The sequence below is a fragment of the Macrobrachium rosenbergii genome, chromosome 41 (assembly GCF_040412425.1).
Source record: "Macrobrachium rosenbergii isolate ZJJX-2024 chromosome 41, ASM4041242v1, whole genome shotgun sequence".
Lineage (NCBI taxonomy): Eukaryota > Metazoa > Arthropoda > Malacostraca > Decapoda > Palaemonidae > Macrobrachium > Macrobrachium rosenbergii.
In genome coordinates this window covers 53089618-53106485 of record NC_089781.1, presented here as the reverse complement: position 1 = coordinate 53106485, position 16868 = coordinate 53089618, and the positions used below count along the sequence as shown (strand labels likewise).

General features: G+C 38.1%; 2 protein-coding genes across 2 annotated transcripts in view; one reads left to right on the top strand and one right to left on the bottom strand.

Moving 5' to 3' along the window:
• Positions 1–16868, top strand: part of LOC136827173 (uncharacterized) — a 369000-nt gene that overhangs the window by 31403 nt on the left and 320729 nt on the right. The gene's annotated exons all lie outside the window — the stretch shown is intronic.
• Positions 9504–10448, bottom strand: LOC136827174 (uncharacterized). Its single transcript, XM_067084945.1, has one exon. It carries the CDS (start codon positions 10446–10448, stop codon positions 9504–9506), a length of 945 nt encoding a protein of 314 aa, XP_066941046.1.

Here is a 16868-nt window from a genome sequence, read left to right as displayed (position 1 = left end):
GGAAGAGGCGAGGGGATGGAAGGGTGAAGGGAAGGTGGATGGGAGGGGAAGGGGGGAGGGGAGGGAAGGGGGGAAGTGGAGGGCATGGGAAGGGAAGGGGTATGGAATGGTGGGAGGGGAGGGGAGGGAAGGGAAGGGAAGGGGATGGAAGAGGAAGGGAAGTGGAGGGAAAAGGGAGATGGGAGGAAGGGGAAGGGGAAGTGGAAGGAAGAAGGAAGGAAGGGAAGTGGGAGGAGGGAGTGGAGGAAGACGACATAGCAAAATTAACACTTGATCGTGTGCTCCAGTGTGCAACGATATATATATATATATATATATATATATATATATATATATATATATATATATATATATATATATATATATATATATACATATATAAATAGATATATATATGTATATATATATATATATATATATATATATATATATATATATATATATATATATATATATATATATATATATATATATGAACATTACATAATTCAGGACACACACACATATATATATATATGTATATATAATGTAGAATCTACTGATCACGTTTTACCAGATACATATGTAATTGTAATATCCTCAATGCCCTCTTAACTTCTCGAATTCTTTGTGCTTTTTTAGAAACGCTTGTCACTACAAAACCGTAAGATCCAAGTGCCAGAAATCTGAAGAAATTATGATGTCTGGTAGCGGGAAACGAACCCAGGTTCCCTGATCAGAATGAGGTACCATTGTAAACCTGACCACGAGAAGGATAAAAGTCTATTGCCTCTTGTACTACCTGTCAATTTCAGATATATCTATATTAGAGCTGGAATAGACTGATTCTCACCATCGTAGCCAAGTGGACAATCGATTTTTATTGCTTTGAAGCTGAAATATATATGTAGAATCTACTGGTCACTTTTTACCAGATACATGTGTAACTAGGAATAGCCACAATGCCTTCTTAACTTCTCCAATTCTTCGCACTCTTTTGGATACACTTGTCACTACAAAGCCTTAAGATCCATGTGCAAGAAATATGAAGAAATTATGTTCCGGTAGTGGGAAACGAACCCAGGTCCCCTGATCAGAGTGAGGCACCATTGTCTACCTGACCACGAGAAGGATAAAAGTCTATTGCCTCTTGTACTACCTGTCAATTTCAGATATATCTATATTAGAGCTGGAATAGACTGATTCTCACCATTTTTTATTGCTGATATATATATAGAATCTAGGAGCATGTGGAATAGACAATGCCTTCTTAACTTCTCAATTCCATCTTTTTGTACACTTGTCATACAAATGGACAATCAATGAAGAAATTATTTTTGAGGCACCATTGTCTGAAATAAAAGTCTATATACATATACCTGTCATTTTCTGATATATCTATATTAGAGCTGGAATAGACCAATCCTCACCATCGTAGCCAAGTGGACAATCAATTTTTATTGCTTTAAGCTGAAATATATATGTAGAATCTACTGGTCACTTTTTACCAGATACATGTGTAACTGGAATAGCCACAATGCCTTCTTATCTTCTCGAATTCTTCGCACTTTTTGGATACGCTTGTCACTACAAAGCCTTAAGATCCATGTGCAAGAAATATGAAGAAATTATGATGCCCGGTAGCGGGAAACGAGCCCGGGTCCCCTAATCAGAACGAGGTATCATTGTCCACCTGACCACGAGAAGGATAAAAGTCTATTGCCTCTCACACATACATATACCTGTCATTTTCAGATATGCTGTATATATATTAGAGCTGAAATAGACCCATCCTCACCATCTGAAAACGACAGGTATATGTATGTATGAGAGGCAATAGACTTTTATCCCTCTCGTGGTCAGGTCGACAATGGTACCTCATTCTGATTAGGGGACCTGGAGTCATTTCCCACTACCGGACATGATAATTTCTTCATATTTCTTGCACTTAGATCTTAACACTTTGTAGTGACAAGTGTATCCAAAAAAGCACAAAGAATTCGAGAAGTTAAGAGCTGTTATTACAATAATAATAAACTACCGAAGTGTTGGACTGTAATACAGAAAAATGTATCCCATCTTATACTGAAATCTTCCTAGAAAGCTTAATCAGGCATGCAAGCATGCACATAGATGCAAACCTTAGCTTTAACAGGAGTCCATAGAAATTCGCAGGCACAATCAACATTTAATATAATAATAATAATAATAATAATAATAATAATAATAATAATAATAATAATAATAATAATAATAATAATAATAATAATAATAATAGACACAGTCACTGAAAATATGGGCAAATACTAATAGCACTCATATCATGGAAGTTTCACAGGCATAATTTGACACAAATGATTAACAAGAAGAGACCTAGTCATTAGCAATAAAGACTAATAATAATAACAAAGATAATAATGTTCCCATTTTTTACACAAATGTACGTCGCACTCGAGACTTGTTCAACACTCTAGAATTTTGGAGAACACTGGAATTGCGGTCTCTGACAGTGGAATTTTCTCTTGCTAATGCAATTGCTTTAATGCAATACATTAAAGGAAAAAGTACAGCTTCTAATAACTTTCCCGACACGTTCAGGGACTGCCTCACCACTCTGCAGTTGGCCAGTTGAATGGTTGTTCTGACAAGCATTAAGCAGTGAGTGTTGAAATACTGTCAGCAAGGCAGAATACTAGTCGCTAATACAATAGATCTCCCCAAAGACAAACACAGTAATAGAATACATAAATGACGATAGTTTAGCATCTTGTTCAGGAAGTGCCATGGTAAAAGCTAGTTGATCAGTTAACAGCAATTCAAGGACCATCATAAACATTTAAAACAAGACTTAGTGCTTCGTTCACAAACCTGAATCAAGAAATTCCTTAATCACTCAATTGAACAGTGGCATACTACTTGAATGATGCACATTTATCAAGTTACAGTGGAATGTTTCTTCACTGAAAGAATTATCTTGATTTCTCCCCGAGCATATAAAACAAGAACTAACGGCAATTTAAATTTTTACGCCTTTATGATACCTTCGGAAATTTACTTCCAACATAATAGACTAACTCACACTTCAGTCAGCTTCCCCGTCTACACTTCTTGGTAAAGGTGCTTAACTTTTTACTGTTTTCTGTCAGGTGCTCTCAGCACAAAAGGGGTGGCAGGTTTGTATGGAAGGATTGCTGATTCTCTGATGAAATTAGGCAATACTGGGACTTTTCCATAACCTTTGTATGAGTCATCCTTCAGATCATCACCTAGCACTTCAAGGTTCTGAGCATGGGATCCTCTCTCTTCTAACTTCTCAGCTCCTCCTGTTGGATTCATTGGATGTTTGTTCTAATTAGGACTTTGCAAGCAACTTCGAGGGCAGGCCTAGAGAGCCATGGGTGCTTTTGTATCCAAGTGCATTTGTAGGCCTAGGCAAAATCTGGATGTTCACTGGGTGGTAAAAGTTTGTTAGTTGGAAGCAGTAAGACATTCAGTTGGAGAGAGTTGTCACAGAGAACATTAGGCCTGGAGGCATCAGGGAAAACAACGCTGTGTCCATGTGAGTGACCTATGCCCTAGATGGTCTGAGTGGGTTCAATCTAATAATACCTGGTTCTCTGGCAGCTTGCAGATGCCTTGCTGACAGGGTGAGTATCATGGTGGGGGGTCATGTCTTCATCACCTCCCTTAACAAAAATGATCTATGGGGAGAAATATTTGGTGGTGTCTCTTAGAAGGGTATCAAGACAGGACAGAGAATTGAGGAAGAGGAACAATCATCAATGGCTGTCTTTAGGTCTTTCCAAGGGGGAGATTTAGTAATGAATTCAGAATATATGTGCTGCCTTTTCCTGGATGCCCCCTTGATAGCTACCATGAATCTTACAGCTATATGACCTCTCTCTCTCTCTCTCTCTCTCTCTCTCTCTCTCTCTCTCTCTCTCTCTCTCTCTCTCTCTCTCTCTATATATATATATATATATATATATATATATATATATATATATATATAATATACACACACATATGTATGTATATATATATATATATATATATATATATATATATATATATATATATATATATATATATATATATATATATATATATACATATTTCAATGAACAGAGCTTCTCCCCAAACCACCTGTGTCCATTTTTACATCTGTAACATAATTGAGAAAGAAATAAAATTACTTCCAATTGTTTTAATTACTAGAACTGTGAGCTTCCACTTCCCCCTTCATAAACTCTATCATTCATTCCCGAAAATGGTTAAGCCTATCCCCTCTCTCTGTTCACAGTGACTGCCTGAGGCCTTGATTTCCAGGGAACTGTTGTACCTTCTTGGCATTAAGCATGGCAAGGGAGGAGCCAAAAAGAGAAAGTTGGCATCCTGCCTCATTCTGAACCCTCCACGAGGGTTAACTGATGCCATGTGGTCATTACAGAAAATGTGACAAAGATTGACCTTTGAGTCATCTACAAGAGACGCGATGTGTAATCCCCGAAGGTTATTTATAGACGATATAACAGAAATCGAGAGAGAGAATCACTCCGAACGCCACCCAGGACAGATGTCCTGAGCCTTGCCTGTCCCTTTGAACCTTCCATGTGTTCAACCCCGAGGCTCGAACCAGTATACTTTGTAGTGGCATTTTAATTCCCTCCTCCATCGCCAGCACCTGTTGAATGAGGACACTGTCATCTTGACAAAGGCAATGTACAGGAATGAGGTTTCTTAGTCAGTCACGATTCCTGTTATTTCTCTGTCTAATTTTTCATTTATTTTTCATTGTGAGATCACCTTTAGTTATTTGTGTTGGAGCATTCAATGTTAATGTAATTATGCATTTAGTGTTAAACTGAGTTATTTGGCACCATCTGTGCATATCCCTTAGTCCCCATTGAGCGTCTTATTATTATTGCAAGTAATCGTCATGCATTTTGCAGATAGGCCTCGACTGTGGAATCTCTTGGCTCTATCCATGTACAGTCCCCCTTCTACCCCACTGCAATGTTTCCTGTTACGAAGACATCTTCGGCGTAGAGTCTTTATTCTGTGTAGGATTCATTATTTTAGCAGGCCCTTATTATTACCTGCCAGATTAGTTAAGAGAACCCTTGAGTTTACGTAATTTTCCCTCACATGAAGAAGGCCCTAAGCCACAGATTTCCCTTGTTTGGCTACGAATTGTCCTAATATTGAGTCAGATGTGTAATAAATAAAAGGAACTCCCTGCATTCATCTGTTGCCACCCAGAACCAAGTAAATATACCTCGGACATTCATAGAAATATATATATATATATATATATATATATATATATATATATATATATATATATATATATATATATATATATATATATATCAATATATATATGTATATATATATATATATATATATATATATATATATATATATATATATATATATATATATATATACATATATATATATATATATATATATATATATATACATATACATACACACACACATATATACATACAGTAATCACTCCTATATTCACATTAAAACACCCAAAGCCCTGCTGGGTAATGGAAATTTCCAGAGATCAATAAACACTTTGGGTGTAAAATGGCAACTTTGCACCCTTAGCCCCCCCCCCCCCACTTTGTCTGCCAAATAGCTATACACACTAAATATGCTTATAAATAACAACCAACACACTTTAAGCTGAAAACTGGATAATAAACCAAAACTGACTACCTTATTGTCCTATATATTTATACACAACGTTCAATACGGTAGGCACTATACACATGGTACAGTACACTCCTATACTGTAGAATATTTTTGCAAAGCATGATTTGCACTTTTTTCCTATTATGTCTTTTAAAAATACAATAATGTCCAAACAAAATGAAAAATAAAAATTAAGGGCTACAAAAAGAACAAAGCGTTTTCTCTCTCCCTTACCCAACACACAATACAATAGGTACGCTGTACATACAGCACAGTACCTAATAACATGGGTAACCTTGTTTCATTAGAAAATAAAATAAAAAACTTAGAAAGTAAAACTTGGAAAATAAAAATAACACTTTTTTTCTCTTGCTTACCTGTGTATGGTGCTGAAACTGCATGCAACACCACACTGTCATCAAGCTTGAGGGGTCTGGTTGTTAAGAGGTGGCAGAGACATCAGATTCCTGGCATGTTAACAAAGGGTACCAAAGTGTTCCCCTGCATTTCTGAGGTGAGTGGACACGTTACTGAAGATGTGGATGGTGATGGTCTTGGGCGCATGGGGGTTAGAGTACTCTAATGATAAGAATAAAGATTATGTTTGGCAATCACCATCTGCCACATTTCTTAAATACCTTCAGCTGCCTCTAATCCCTTGGGGAAAGCATGACGGTCGATGCATGTGTTTATACCAAGGCACTGGTTGTGATGCATCATCTTTAGGGCTTCTTCCTGCATCTCACCAGCAGCAGGTGCAGCAGCTGTGTCATTGTGAAACAAAAGTTGGAAGCCAGAATCGTTACTGTTGTCGGCTAGCCACTCCTGTATGCCATCCTCGGGAACGTTGTCATCTCCTTGGTGATTTTGGCACGAAAGTCTCCCATGTCGAAGCCTTGAGAGTTGACCATGCCCTCTTCCCATTCAGGATATGGTTCCAAGCATGCTCCAGAGTCTGTACAGTGACATCCTTCCAAGCAGCTACAAAGTTGTAGATGCAGATATCAGCAGATACTTTTGCGGATTCTCAAGAGTTTGTTCCTATGTGTATCTGGGCCTTTCTCCTTCTCCTGCTCACCATCAGACACCACCATCATCTCTTCCAGGAACTTTCTCTGGTATAGCCATTTCGTTGCAACAGTAACACTTTCGGCCATCAGCTGAATGACTGCAGTCACATTAGGAGGCAAAACATAACCCTAATACGACCTTAGTCACCAGACAACCGGGTTGTGGTAGGATGTGCAGCCCCATTGTCAGTGAGAAGCAAAACCTTTATCTGATGTCTAGCAGTGTTATGGAACAAATCAGAAATGATCTTGGAGGTGAACCAAGCCTTCGCTAAATGATACCAAATCACTGGGAGATTATTGATCAACTCATGTAGGGCACAATGTTGCTTTGTATGTCCAACTATGACTGGTTTGCAGCAGTGCCCGCCAGAAACATATACACATATCAAAACAGACACATGTTGCTTTAAAAGCTTTCAACTGAGTAAATTCTTTTCCTTCTTGTGCCAAGGTGTTAGTGGACAAGGAGTGATTTGCCAAAATTCCTCTGTTCTTCGCCTTGAGTTTTCTTGTTGGAATGTTTTTAGCTTTTATAACTGCATTAGTAATGCAACTGGGATATAACATTTCCGTAAGACGCAATGTTATCCAGTTTAACACAAGGCAGTGAAATATAAACCCATTAGCATTCCATTTGACACTGAATATAACCAAGGGTAATATTGTGAGAATATTATTAGAAATAAGTTGATAAGACAATGTCCTCTGTGAGCTTGAGTTACAGTCCCAAAAACTTCTTGCTTATAAAATTACCTTTTAAATAAAGCACAATCTTCTTTGCACTCCTTTCAAATAAAGGAGATTTTTCTTTATGTACCTTATAAATAAAATCGATTCATCTTCCTTGTTCTGGACCTGCACTCCAACAACAATCCCTGATCTTTCATGCCTTGCCCGCTGTGCCTAAAAATAACATTTAAGTGCTATTGATGAAGCACACCTGGTTTCTTCCTGGGTTTCTATGGTTACTTTGTCAAAATGTAGAATCTTCTATGTCAGGAATGGCGACTGTGGGGAAGAAGGTTTTGGCTGCAGGACTGAAGTATCAACAGCAATGTATCTTGAGAGAGTCTCGAGGCTGCCTTTGTCTAATGAGACAAGCCATTCTATAGATATTTTTGGCTGCTCTTGTGGGCGTGCTGATTGGCATTCTCAGTTGATGCATACCCTTGTAGCGGTAATGACGGGTGCTACTGCTCAAGTAGCTGCTTCCTGATGATCCCTTGTCATCTAGGCCTACATGCAGAAACTAGGAAGGAGGACATAAAGAAGATCAAATATCCCATTAACAGGGCATGTTGGAATTTCAGTTTTATTGTTCCTGCTGGTATCTGGTGATTATATGCTTAGCCAATATCTTACCACAGGAGTCAGATGGCTTGTGTATTGTTTCTGCAGGTGCTTGATCTTGATGTTGGAGTTGGAATGACCATGTTGTTCCTGCAGTTGCTTGGGCTTAGCTCACTTTCCTCAGGTGGTCTGAGGACTCAAGGTGACAAGAAATTTCACTCGGCTTGAGGCCTGTAAATCTGATTAATGGAAAGGGGAGTGGGAAAGTTAGATAGAAAAAGGAAGGGAATGAAGACAGCTCTGTCAAGCCATGCACATGGCTAGGGAGAAACCAAGTGAGTAATGTAAGGCATTTTTCTTCTTTACTTTACTAAAGAATTAGATTTCTGTTATATATATATATATATATATATATATATATATATATATATATATATATATATATATATATATATATATATAAATAATATCACAAATGTAATATATATATATATATATATATATATATATATATATATATATATATATATATATATATATATATATATATATATATATATTTATGTGTATATGTGTTTATACATACATACACACACGTATACATATATATATATATATATATATATATATATATATATATATATATATATACATATATATATATATATATATATATATATATATATTATATCAATTATATCGTTCTAGGTAATTTGACTCCCGGTAATTTGACTCCAGTATTTTGACTCCCAGTATTTTGACCCCAGTAATTTGACTCCCAGTCATTTTGATTCCCAGTAATTTCACTCCCACTTTTTCCTTTCTTTTTCGTTGAATATACTTTTAATCTTTCTTGTTTAGTTCAAAAAATAAATTTTTTTTTAAGAAAAACAAGTAGATACATATTAACTAAAAATGAAAGAAAAACGAATAATACTAAAAGCCATGTTAACATCTTGTATTAATACAAAGCATGTATGTAATATCTAAAATGGATAAAATGTAATCATACCAAAGTATGAGATAAGACTATATACAAAATTGAAACCATAAAAAATTAAAAAATTCAATAATGATGCAGGTTATGAGCTATTGCTCTCAAGAATTCCAGTTTATTTTGGTCGCTGTATCGCTCAATGCTTATCTGCAGTCGCTTGTTTATATCTTTATACTTCTTCTTTTCTCACAAATCTCGCCACCATCAAATTGAATCTTTTTCAATTGCGCCAAGTGCTCTTCCTTTTTAATGCAGTAATCAACTTCCATATATTTGGATGGGTACAACTTAAAGAGCTTTGCAAGGCATTGTGATAGCCCTCTAAATGGTTATTTGTGCGAGGCATCTCGGAATCCGTTCTTAAGTGAACATTCCAAATATCTATAGGAAACAAAGGAGGTGTTCTGCGTTGTCTAACTCCTCTACCTCGCAAACATCCTATGTACGATATTTCAAAATAAGACTAGTTCTTGAGGAAGATCGTCATCGTCAACAAGCTCTTCGAATCCATCAAGCACATCACTTGGGGGAAGAAAGGCTAACGCAGAAAAACATCTTATCTTAATGCTGAACTCATTGTCATGATGGTACCTATCTTTGAAGCCAATTTCACATACTTTTCTGTAAACACTTTGAGATAAATGAAAAAGACAACATGAAACGGAAGCACTTTGAAACACAGATTTGAAACTATTAATGTGTGCTTTTTCAAAATCCATCATGATGCTTACAGGGTTCAGTCCTGGCCGTAATTCCATAAGCTGGTTAAAAAGGAGGTTGTGAGATTCTTGCCTCTTGTTTGGCAGCAGTGCAAATAATCGTGGAACACTGAGTAAACCCACTTGAATATGTAGCGTGTACAACTGATAGAATATAGATGGGGAACACTTGAAGGTTCCATCCCCCGCCCAGTGTTTTACATTAACTAAGTCATCAAGGCCTTTATTTGTTGCAAACACAAGTAGTCTATCTTTATCAGATTGCCCACTATCAAACTGCAAGAAAAGTTCACCACTATCAAGGAACTTGTATTCATCAGGTATCTCGTAACTATATCGAGTGTGAGGGATTGGAGGAGCGCTTACTTTTGCTTGACGCCAGTTCCTTATATTACGACTTACACGCACAGTTGAGGGCAAAAGAGCCATTTCATTTTCATCAAGCATTTCACAAAGAGACGAAATTAATGAACGAGAAGATTCCTGGCAGGCAGATGCCTGTGATTTTAGTTCAGCTAAAATTTTACGCACTTTCGGTTTAGAAGCACACGAACTGTGATGATGTTCACCGACGTTCTTGATTATATCATAATCTTCATCATGCGTCATAGTGTGGACTCGAGCTTTGCAGGACTTGATTTCACATTTCCAGTACTGAAGTCTTGGATCCGTCACCATTTAGTTTATGTTTCTCATATATATATATATATATATATATATATATATATATATATATATATATATATATATATATATATATATATATATATATATATATATAGTTCATGTTATCCACAAGTTTCTTTCCTCCCCGGGTGCTGTTAAAAACATAAGGCATGGTGACCGTATATTTCCTTTTAAAAGTAATAAACAAAGAAGTAAGATGTTGATGGGACTGGTAAACCTTGAAGAGTCGAAATACAAACTACAAAGTGGTAGAGATAGTTTCTGGTAGTCTCCATAGAGCGACAATTTTAGTCAACTACCTAGCGTGCATGTAAACAAGCAATTCTATTACTAAAATTATGTACTTTTACTTGTTTCCTGTTTCGTAAATTTTTTGTTTTGTTTTCTTCTTCTTTTATCTATTTACTTTTTTTAGACGGTAAATGATGATGATTATGAAACTGAGAATTAACAGAACCTTTTTCTGAACTAAAAAAGAAAGATTAAAAGTTGTATATTCAACGAAAAAAGAAAGGAAAAAAGTGGGAGTGAAATTACCGGGAATCAAAATGACCGGGAGTCAAATTACCGGGAGTCAAAATACCGGGAGCCAAAATACCGGAGTCAAATTACCGGGAGTCAAATTACCGGCCACCATTATATCATATGTATATGTCTAACACACACATCTATATATATATTGCTATGAATACACCTTTGATACTTACAGAATTCTGGGCACAGATAATCGCAGGGAGTTCTTTACATTATCAAGAAATCTACTGTATTTCATTAAAACATCTGACTAAATAGACTGATTTAGGCAACTTCGCAGACAAACAAATCAAGGGAAATTGTGTGGCCTGGGGACTTATTCATGTAAGGGAAGATTATGTAAACTCAGGGGGTTCTCTTAATTAATTATATTTACATAAGAAACACAGATCAGAAGAATGATGAATTACTGGGCAGGTAAAAATAAGGTCCTGCTAAATGAGTGAATTCTATTCAGGAGAAAATACTCCACACCGATGATGTCTTCAAAACAGGAACAGCCGAGTCCTATCTGCAATATATGCAAGATGGTACTTGCAAGAATAATAAGACACTCTAAGGGAACTGAGGTAATGCACAGATATTGCCAAATGACTCAGTTCAACACTAAATGCATAATTATGTTAACACTTGATGCTCCAACACAAATTACTGAAGGTGATCGCACAACGGAAATAGAAAATAAATCAGACAGAGAACTAACAGGAATCATAACTGACTAAGAAACCTTATTCCAGTACATTACCTTTGTCAAGATGACGATGTCCTCGTTCAATAGGGCGCCAACGCTGGAGGAGGAAATTAAGGGGATACCACTACAAAATTATACTGGTTAAATCCTCAGGGTCGAACACATGGAGGGTACAAGGGACAGGCAAAGGTAAGGATATCTGTCTTGGTGGAGTTCTGAGTGCTTTTCTCTCTCGACTGCTGTTGAATCGTCTATATCTAACCTCAGGGGATTGCTCCTGGGCATCTGGATAGATGGTGCAAAAGGTCAATCTTCACCTCGTTTTCTATAGCATGCATATGGCATCCAGTCAGACCTCATGGAGATTACCAGGGCCCAGGCGGTGTGGTGCCAACTTTCTCTTATTTGGCTCCCCCCTTGCCCGTTATCTGACGCCATCGAGGAAGGCCTCTTCGAAGGTCACCTGGAAACAAAGCCTTCGGCAATCATTTTGAACATAGAGAAGGATTAACCTCTTAAGCGTCACCCATGCGATAATATGTTTACCATGATCTACTCGGTACCGCCTTCAACATGATATTACGTTCAAGACTTAAAATGCCCGTGTCAAGCTGTCAGTCCTGTAATAATATGTTTATTCATATAGAAAGTGTAGGAACATCATTTGGTAGCACTCTCAGCACACGTAGGCTGTAAATGGAAACTTATTTGCTTTCTGGCAACGTTTTCCTGGTGGTTGCTTGATGCTAGAAAGCTGGTTTTCTTTCAGTGCACTTTGTGCATTTATCCAGAGAAGTTGACTTTTTGCTCCTTTCACAATGAGTGTCCTGAAGAGGAGGTGTATTTCTTCAGGAGAGATCAATCAAATAATAGCTGAGGAGTCATATTGATAACCTATTTGATGATGAGAGCTCTAGTTCTGAATCCTCCAGTGATGAGGATATTAAAGGAACAAACTTTTCTTCCGATAGCGGGAGTGAAGATGACTTTTATTGCTGAGTGACTGGACGACCAGAGGGAGAGACAGAGAGATCCCTTTGCTTTTGTTTCTGATCCCAGCGTGAAATTTACAGTTGTGGGTAAAGAGAACCCATTAGAATATTTTGAGAACTACCTTGATGATGAAATCATTAATTACCTCGTGAAAGAAACAAACAGATTTGCAAATCAATTTCTAGATGAGAATGTAGAACATTTGTCACCACAATCACGAGCACATAGATGGTTTGACACTTGCTCAAGCGGAATGAGAGTCTTTATAGGTCTACTTAAGGCATTGATTCTAAGTGTGATAATTCAATGTATTTCTCAACACGAGAGAGTGTTTCTTCTCCTTTTTTCGAAAGGTAATGAGTGGGTGTAGGTTTGACTTGTTGCATAAATTCTTACATTTGGTTGACAATAGTAATATAACAGATGGACCAGGAAGGAAGTTGGCAAAAATAAAGCAATTCACTGATCTTATTCTGAAGAAATTTATGAACAATTACATTCAAAGTAGGAACGTTTCTGTTGATGAGTCTTTGTTAGGATGGAAGGGAAATTTATCATGGGTTCAGTATATACCAGCTAAACGTAAAAGGTTTGGAATAAGGTTTTATGAACTTTGTGAAAGTCCTACTGGTTATATATGGAACTTTTTCATTACGCAGGTAAAGACACACAATATGTGGAAAAGTGTATGGATCTTCCTGTGTCTAATAGGATTGTTTCCTCTCTTATGGACCTTCTTTTGAACAAGGGCTATTGTTTATATACAAATAATTTTTATACAAGTCCAACATTGGCAGATGAAGAAACTGACACTGTCGGCACTGTAAGGGTCACTAGAAAGGGCGTGCCAGCAAAAATAAAAGGAACTAAACCAAAAAGAATGGTACTGAAATGGAAAGATAACAAGGATATTTGTGTTCATTTTTTGATCGCAAGAAATAGACTGAAGAAATATTACAAGAAAGTATGTCGACATTTGTTAGACATATCTCTTCTGAATTGCTATGTTACATATAGAGCCCTTGGTGGGAGGGTTGTAAGACGTGAGTTTATTTTGAGGATTAGTGAAAGACTGATTATAAAATATGCAGAAGAAAGACCTGTTCCCTTGCGCAGGCCCCCACGACTTCCAGTGAAACCTTTGCGGCTAATTGGCAGGCACTTTCCTGATTATTGTCCACCTACAGATAAAAAGAAGAGGCCACAAAGAACTTGTGCTCAGTGCTGGAAGAACAACATAAGAAGGGATAGTTCATATTGGTGTAAGGACTGTGAAGTAGGACTGTGTGTGGCCCCTTGCTTTAGAGATTGGCATACAAAAGAATAATAGTGCATGTATCTGTAACATTTTTCATTCAGTATTATGTAGTCTTTTGAAATAAAATAATAGTAGTATTAATTGTTTTTTATTCTGTCATTTAATTAATATTCCTACACTTAACTACAAGTATGAATTATAAGCATAAAAATGAATATTAACTTTGAAAAACTATCATCAGTGAAATGACCTTTAACTACAAAAAAAAGTTTGATGGTACGTTAGCAGCGAGGTCGTCTGGGACTGGGGGACGCTTAACAGGTTAAAGGCTTAACCATTTTGGGAATGAGGGCGAGAGTTTGTGAAGGGGCGAATGAAAACCCCACAGTTCCAGTAATTAAAACAATTACAATTAATTTTATTTCTTTCTCTGTTATGTTATGGATGTAAAAATGGGTGAGATTGCTTGGAAAGAAGTTTCATTTGTCGCACCTCCCCAACCAAGTTAGCATTCACACCCTAGATTGGGTGAGAATGATTACCAGCAAGCAAACTCACTTAAAGACTTTACTTCACTTCAAGAGGCAAAACAACACTGTGAGATTTACGTTAATGCAGAATAAATACTTGCTGCTAGAAATTACATATTCTTATCATTAAATTCCTATTACGTAAAGGCAACATATGATGAATGTTAATCAGAATATTTTCACAACGTGATGGTATAGTTAAAACAGTGAATTAATACTAGCTTAATTCTAGAGATACTTCATGCACTGTTGATAATAACTCAAGTATGAGTTTTGCATACATGCAGTTAGTCTGCCTTGAAGAGGCGTTACAATAAGGTAAACGTGGGCTCAGGTGTTTCCACGATACTTGAGCAACGTTCTGAGACTCGAGATTTATTAAAGAGATTCACAATGAAAATAGATGACAAATTCAGAGTAATCAATGATTGTTAATAAAAGATGATGATTAAATATGCGGAAATTATTTTCTCTAGCCTATGGAAAATGGCTATGGTCATTCTTTAGCTCAAGAAGGCCACAAAGGTAGCCAGAGGACGCGACTCCTCCAGCAGGATCATTTGCCAACATCCACAATAATGGCACTGTGTCAAGTGGGCACTCATGGTAATACCTAATGGCTATGGCATATCTTATTTTTAATATCATGCTGTGATAGGCATGAAAGGGGATTCATGGGACTTATAAAACTGGAATATCTGTCAAGGGCACTCTGCATTGGCAGAGGGAAATAAAGTAAAATGTGAGCCTTTGTAAGGCGTATAATAAATGTGATCAATAATCAAAATAAGAAAGGGGAAATGTCAAAGGAAAAGAATAAATTAAAGAGATATAAGGAAAATACATAGTTGAAGGACCCTGACATCCTCTTCTGGATAGAGGTGCCAAAGTCTTCGTAGGGGAAAAGGGATGGCACTGTGCCAGTTTGGCACCGGTGCCAGAAGAGCTCGGTGGCTCTCTTTAAGCTACCTTGAATTATCCACGCCTGTGGTATTTCCTCCGTGGATTCCCTTAGGGGGATGGTGTGTTTTGGCCGGGGAATTGGTGGAAACCGAGCCCGAGGAGGGTATTTGGAATGCCACCTGTGTTGGCTTCTTTGACGGCTGACGCAAGGGCTTTCTTTGCAAGCTCTATCACGATCTGTTGCAGTTCCTTGAGTTCATCGGTCATTTGAGACATGGCAGAATCCTTACTCACTGTTGTGTCTGTGGCGGACTGAGACAGAGAGGAAGCGATCATGGGGGGCATGAGAGGCTCGCAGGTCAGATTGACCAGCGCAGGCATGGGCACTGGCACTAAGGCAGGGTCAGGCACTAATATTTGATTTGGAATTTGCTCGTTGTTCGGGACAGATGGAGCTTGGCACTGCTCAGTGCACCCAAGTGGCACTGGCAGAGATTGTGAATTGAGGTTGGGATCTCCTGGAGAGGGATGTAACTGGGGCCCTGGCACTGGCACTAGGGCAAGGCCGGGCACTGGAATGGGATCTGGAATCGATCTTGATGGAGGGCGCCACTGCACATCATACTCAGGTGGCACTGGCAGTGGAATGAATGCAGGCGTTTGAAGCTTACTCGTGCCTAATGAATGATTTGGGGAATAGGACCCCTGGATTGCTGTGACTTAGTTGGGGACTGGAAGTCCTGTCCCAGGAGGATATCATAACCTCCATGAATGTATCTAGCTACTGCGAGGTCACAGATCTCAGATCCATGAGGTCTCATGATCCCCAACTTGACAGCAGGAAGTATCATCTTAAAGTGATTGATACCTTCAATTGTGACAAGTTTACGTCTGTTAATAGTAGCTCAACGGGGAACTTTGTCTTCCCTTATGAGGGACATTTGTGTGCCAGAGTATCAAATGCCTTGACCTGGCTGACAGGGCATCTCCCTCAGGGAGGTGCCACATGTATGGGACCCTAGGCTGGAGGACCTAAGGATGTTGGGTCGGTGACTGCCAAGGCAAGGACAGGCATACTTGACTTATTATTACTAGGGAATTTTGCCCATTGGGCAGAGTGCCCATAGATTTTGCAAGCTGGGCAATAAGTCTGGCTATAATCTTTACCTGGCACTCTCCCATTGGAGGGAGTAGACCCTTTACCTTTCATCCACTGCCCAGGCGTGGCTTGTTGGGGTGTTGTCCTGTTTGAGGATGTAGAGGGGTCTTCTGGCAAATTCTCAGCCTTCAAGCAGCATTGTTCAGTAGGGTGCCCTGTTCTCTTACAGTACCCACACACGGGTTTCTTATGGGGGTGTCCATTTTTGGGAGGTTGAGGCAGGCGAGGAGGGATATAATTTTCATCCATGGGAACTAAGATGGGGATGGTGTATCCCAAATGTCAGCCCAATGACAGCACTCGAACGCTGTCTTAGGCACCTCGTCACATAGATGGGTGGCAA